Raw genomic sequence first — 6,017 nt, forward strand, 5'->3', positions numbered from 1 at the left:
GACAGTGATCAGGAGGCGCAAGGAGCGCCAAGCACGATGTCCGTAGTCAGCGGGCCAGAAGACGCAAGGAGCGTCAAGCATCGCCGGCCGCAGGCAGCGGCCAGAAGGCACAGGTGTCGCCATTTTGGAGAGCGCTGAGGCAGCGCCGTATTTAGACCTGTTAGGATGCAGCATTCCCCCAAGGGGAGCTCGCGGCTGAGAGGAGGGGAAGCCACCCCTACAGCAACGCGAGCGGATCAGCAGCCAGCGAGTAGTGGAGCAGAAAACCGGCCGCGAGTGAACATAACCTCGGCGGCGGCCATTTCTAGCCCAGCCACTACGGTGACTACAGTAGCGTCCCAACCGAGGAGTACTGTTGTCACAGCTGCGAGTTCAGAGCCGGAGGTAAGCCAGCCCCTCACGTCGGACCTTTTGAAAGGATTGCGGCGTTGGAGGAGGAGCAGGTTAAAACCCTGAACAGTGCGAGCACCGCCAGTTGCGCGCCAATCGCAGTTGGCCCAAGCGCAGATGGCGCCAACAGTGGAGCGTCGGGGCGGCCACCATCTTGGAGCGGACCGCCATTAGCCACATCTAACGGTGAGGCCTCAACTAACGGGGTCGGCCCGGTCCCACATAGCGGTGTCGGTGCGAGCAGTTTGGCCTGCACGCTGCCGCCATCTAGCAATCATTTTGTGGAGCCACTGTGTGCTACAAGTGTTGCGCAGACAGCGCATGGATTCGTGCTACCGGGCGGGAGCACACACAACGTGGCAACAGCATCGCCATTTGTCGGATCTCATGCCTCGATGACGCCGAATGAATCCCAGAGAGTGTATGGGCCAAGGAGGCTTCCGGACCTGCCTGTATTTGGAGGGCAGCCCGAGGAGTGGCCGATTTTTAACTGTGCGTTTGTGGAGACGACCAAAGCTTACAACTGCACAGACTTGGAGAACACCCAGAGGTTGTTGAAGGCGCTGAAGGATGAAGCACGCGAGTCAGTGAAGTCGCTGATGATTCACCCTGGGAACGTCAGCGCTGTGATGGAGCAGCTTCGCTTTAGGTTCGGCCGACCGGAGCAGCTTATACGCAGCCAGATGAACAGCGTGCGAGAGGTGCCGCCGATTTCGCAACCCGAGTAAGTAACCTCACGGCCTTCTTGCAGTCAGCGAAGACGTAACCCAACGCTAATGGAGGAGCTTGTGGCGAAACTTCCTACAAGCAAGCGAGTAGACTGGGCCAGGCACGCTGCATCGATCGAGCCCTTTCGCACTGTAGCGCACTTCAGCGCGTGGCTGCAAACGCAAACGTCGTGTGTACGGTTTTGGACGTCGAGGGAAAGGAGCCGAGGCGTCGAGTTCTGCATGCGAGCGTCGACCAGAACGGATGCGATCAACAGGATGATCGGCATGGAGGTTGTCCAATTTGTGGAGGGCAACATGCTGCGACGGGCTGCAGTGAGTTCATTGGAGCTTTGACACCGGGTAGGTGGAGCATGGTGAGGAGGCATCGGCTCTGCTTCACATGCTTACGGAGTGGACGTACGACCAGATCCTGCGATGCACATTGCGAGTGCCAGATCAACGGATGCCGCAGATTGCATCACCGTCGCTACATGGCGCGGACGAGGAGCGAAAATGGCTGGCGAAGCGAGGTGGCTTTAGGAGCCACAACGGTGGAAGCCTGCAGTCAGCAGTTTCCAGACGCGGCCCGGACAGGAGGTCTTCGCCACGAGGTGGTTACAGTGACCACGAGGGGAGCCTGCAGTCGGCTGTCCCCAGAAACAGCATGGAGATAAGGGCCCCGCAGCCAGCGGAGGTGCCCGTGCAGAGGAACTTAAGCTGCGTTGACGCCGAGGGAGGCCGACTTTTGTTCCGTATACTGCCAGTAACGCTGTACGGCGCTGGTCGCCAGGTGGATACATACGCGCTCTTGGATGAAGGATCCTCCGTCACGATGATCGATGACGAGCTACGGAGGGATCTGGGAGTGCGAGGCGTACAGCGACAGCTGAATATACAATGGTTTGGAGGAAGGGCCAGCAGAGAGCCCAGCAACGTGGTGAGCCTAGAGATAAGTGGAGCTGGGAAGCCCACTCGCCACGCTTTGAGGAACGTGTACTCCGTTTCGAGCTTGAGTCTGCCGATGCAGACGTTAGGTCGACGAGATGTCCAGGGCGTGCATAAGGATGCGCGTCTGCCGATGAAGCCCTACATCAACCTAAGCCTAAGTTGCTCATCGGACTGGACCATGGACATTTGGGATTGCCACTTAGAACGAGACGGTTTGCCAGAGAGGGACCGTATGCGGCCGCAACCGAGCTTGGATGGGTTGTGCTTGGGCCAGTAAGTGGGCAATCGACTACGCCGTCACCGAGGTCCTGCCTTCTAGCCGTGTCTATGGATGATACGATGGAAAAGATGGTGGAGGACTACTTCGAGATGGAAAGCTTTGGTGTGAAGCTCGCGCCATAGGTCGCAGGCAGCGATGACGCGCGGGCACAAAGGATCCTCGAAGACACCACGGTGAAAGTGGGGCGTCACTACCAGACGGGATTACTCTGGAAGGACGTCTGCGCTGTGCTGCCACGGAGCTACGAGATGGCGCACAGACGGCTGATCAATGTGGAGAAGAAGTTGAAGCGCAACGGGCAGTTGGCGCTGGAATACGATCGTATCATCAAGGATTACGTATCCAAAGGATATGCGAGGAACCTGCAGCAGGATGAGGTCGCGGTGACGAGCGACCGGCTATGGTATTTGCCACATTTTGGTGTCGAAAACCCGAACAAGCCCGGTAAGGTCCGGCTTGTGTTCGATGCTGCAGCCAAGGTTGGAGGAACCTCGCTAAATTCGGCCCTGGACAAGGGGCCTCAGCATTACAAGCCCTTGCCAGCCGTGCTCTTCCACTTCAGGGAAGGAGCAGTCGGAGTCTGCGGTCACATCAAGGAGATGTTCCACCAAGTGCTGATCCGACCCGAGGATCGATGTTCCCAACGATTTCTTTGGAGAGATGGCAACGACGATCGAGACCCGGATGTGTGCGAGATGAACGTAATGACTTTTGGAGCAGCCTGCTCGCCGAGCGCTGCGCATTACGTAAAGACGGTGAATGCCTTGAAGTTTCGGGATTCGGACCCGAGGGCAGTCAAGGCCATCATCGACCACCACTACGTCGATGACTATGTAGACAGTTTCGCTACAGAGAGCGAAGCTATAAGTGTATCTACCCGAGTGAAGGAGATACATGCGGAGGCTGGATTCAAGTTATGCCAGTTTTCATCCAGCTCACCCATCGTGGAATCGGCGTTGGGACCACCTGGACAAGTCAAGAGCGTCGGATGGGGTGAGGCTGAGCAGAAGATCCTTGGAATGCGCTGGCAGGTAGCCACGGACGACTTCAGATTCAACGTGGAGTATCACCGAGTGCCAAGTAGCGTTCTAAGTGGAGATCGAGTCCCTACAAAGAGGGAGTATTTGAGCCTGCTGATGTCAACGTTCGACCCATTGGGATTCCTGTGCTGCCTAATGATTAAAGCGAAGCTGTTGTTGAGAGAGATCTGGAGACACAAGATCGAGTGGGACGAACCACTACCGGAGGAGATAGGCAAAGCCTTTGCGGCCTGGCGCAGGGAGATGGACGCCGTGGGACAGTTCCGATGCCCTCGTCACTATTTCGGGCATGGAGCAGTTCGGACCATCGAGTTGCACGTGTTCGTGGATGCAAGTCAATCTGCATTCGCGGCGGTGGCCTATTGGAGGGTCACGTACGAGGATGACAACGTGCTGGTTAGCTTCGTGTGCGCAAAGACGAAGTGCGCGCCGATGAGAACGATGTCGATCCCAAGGTTGGAGCTGCAGGCAGCGGTTCTTGGAACCAGACTGATGAACACGGTCCAGGAGGAGCACAGTGTGGACACCAGCGAGACGGTGTTGTGGACAGACTCAAAAACGGTACTGAGATGGATCGGCAGCACCCACCGCCGGTACAAGCAGTTTGTTGGCAACCGAGTGGCGGACATTTTTGAGTCGTCGAAGGTTTCCCAGTGGAGGTGGGTACCTACAGCTGACAACGCATCGGATGATGCGACGTGGTCGCAGAATAAGGCGGACCTTAGCCCGGAATCACGTTGGCTAAGTGGACCCGCATTTTTGAGGCAGCCAGCGAGCGGCTGGCCGGCGCCTGAGGAGGGAACTAAGCGTTTTCCAGATGCGCCTGATGAAGAGGAGATGCCTAGTGAGCTAGCATTGGTGGCTGCAAATGAATTCGCCATTCCGTTCCAGAGATTCTCGAGCTTCAGTCGCCTGGTGAGGACCACAGCATGGGTCTTGAGGTTTGCGCGTTGGTGTCGCAAGCAGAGAAGCGAGAGCGAGGAGTACGGACTCACTGCATCGGAGTGTGAGGCCGCGGAGAACCTGTTAGTCAGACAGGCCCAGTTGGAATCGTTCCCCGACGAGATGAGGTCGGCGGAATGCGGAAAGAACGTCGCCAGCTCGAGTGAGATTCGAAGTCTGGCGCCTTAGGTGGATGAACACGGAGTTCTGCGAGTTTATGGCAGAGTTGATGCCGCGCCGTGCATGCCGTACAGTGCGAGGAGGCCCGTAATACTGTCACACAGGCACAGTCTTACGGATTTGATTGTGAGGCACTTTCATGCCCAGATGAAGCATCAAAACGTGGACGCGACGATTGCTCAGATTCGGACGAGATTCTGGGTCACGAAGATGAGACGAGTGCTGAAGGAAGTAATCTCGTCGTACAATGAGTGTAAGTTGCAGCGAACGCGGCCGATGCCGCCGATAATGGGACCCCTACCAGAGGATCGACTGGAAGCGAGAGGATGGCCATTCAAGTACACCGGATTGGACTACTTTGGGCCATTACTGGTGACTGTATCCCGTTACAGAGAGAAGCGTTGGGTCGCCTTGTTCACGTGCTTGACGACAAGGGCGATTCATCTGGACCTGCGCATGACCTGTCGACGGATTCCTGCATAATAGCGATCAGGAACTTCGTCTGCCGTAGAGGACCAGTACATAGACTGCGGACTGATAACGGCAAGAACTTCGTGGGAGCTGACAGGGAGGCCAAGCGATTTGGAGACGTGTTCGAGACGGAGAGGATACAGAGTGAGTTGTCCAGCAGATGCATTAAATGGGATTTCAATTGCCCATCGAACCCGTCTGAGGGCGGGGTATGGGAGCGGATGGCGCAGTGCGTCAAACGAGTGCTGCGCCATACCCTGAAGGAAGTCGCGCCGAGGGATCATGTGTTGGAGAGTTTCCTGACCGAGGCGGAGAATGTAGTCAACTCGCGTCCGCTCACCCACTTGCCGGTGGATGCGGACCAAGAGGCGCCGTTGACGCCAAATGATCTGCTCAAGGGAGCAGCTAACCTGCCGAATACGCCTGGATTGGATGCGGAGCTGCCCAAGGAGGGTTCTACGCGAAAGCAGTGGAGGATTGCTCGCATGCTGCGAGACCGTTTCTGGAGGAGGTGGGTCCTGGAGTACCTGCCTACGTTAGTGCGCCGCGAGAAGTGGTGCCGGAGAACGGAGCCCATCCGCCAGGGCGATATGGTCTTCGTCTGCGATCCTGCCTTGCCCAGACGAGAGTGGCACAAGGGCATCGTGGAGGAGGTCTACAGCGGAGCTGATGGAGTCGTTAGACGCGCTACTGTGCGCGTGAACGACAATGGCCTATCTCGGACAATGTTGCGGCCCGGCTCAAAACTTGCAGTTTTGGATTTGAGTGAAGCGGTTCTTCACGGGGTCGGGGATGTCGACGGTCGAACATTGTAATCGATAGGTAGACTAAGTATTTTAAGGAAATCTGGTATTTTTTAATTTATCCGATCTCGTATGGATTTCTTGGCCCTTGAAGTGTGGGCCTACTAATATCGGTCTAATGGATGCCGCCATAAATTGTGCTTCTCATTGTCTTGTGAATCGTAGGAGGGCACACTGCGGTAAGATTAAGTTAGTTTGAAATGTATGAGGCTGATTTGAATTGTTAACAGAATAAAACGACCGCCACGACCGC

General features: G+C 56.3%; 1 protein-coding gene across 1 annotated transcript; it reads left to right on the top strand.

Moving 5' to 3' along the window:
* The first annotated feature begins 1,376 nt into the window (after nt 1–1,376).
* LOC139354761 (uncharacterized) lies at nt 1,377–5,776 on the top strand. Its single transcript, XM_070999011.1, has 5 exons — nt 1,377–1,433; nt 1,465–2,321; nt 2,462–4,473; nt 4,638–4,732; nt 4,883–5,776. The coding sequence occupies exons 1-5, from the start codon at nt 1,377–1,379 to the stop codon at nt 5,774–5,776; spliced, it is 3,915 nt and encodes a 1,304-aa protein (XP_070855112.1).
* The last annotated feature ends 241 nt before the right edge of the window (nt 5,777–6,017 follow it).

This window comes from Drosophila suzukii, unplaced genomic scaffold, assembly GCF_043229965.1.
Source record: "Drosophila suzukii unplaced genomic scaffold, CBGP_Dsuzu_IsoJpt1.0 scf_21, whole genome shotgun sequence".
In the NCBI taxonomy this organism is placed as follows: Eukaryota; Metazoa; Arthropoda; class Insecta; order Diptera; family Drosophilidae; genus Drosophila; species Drosophila suzukii.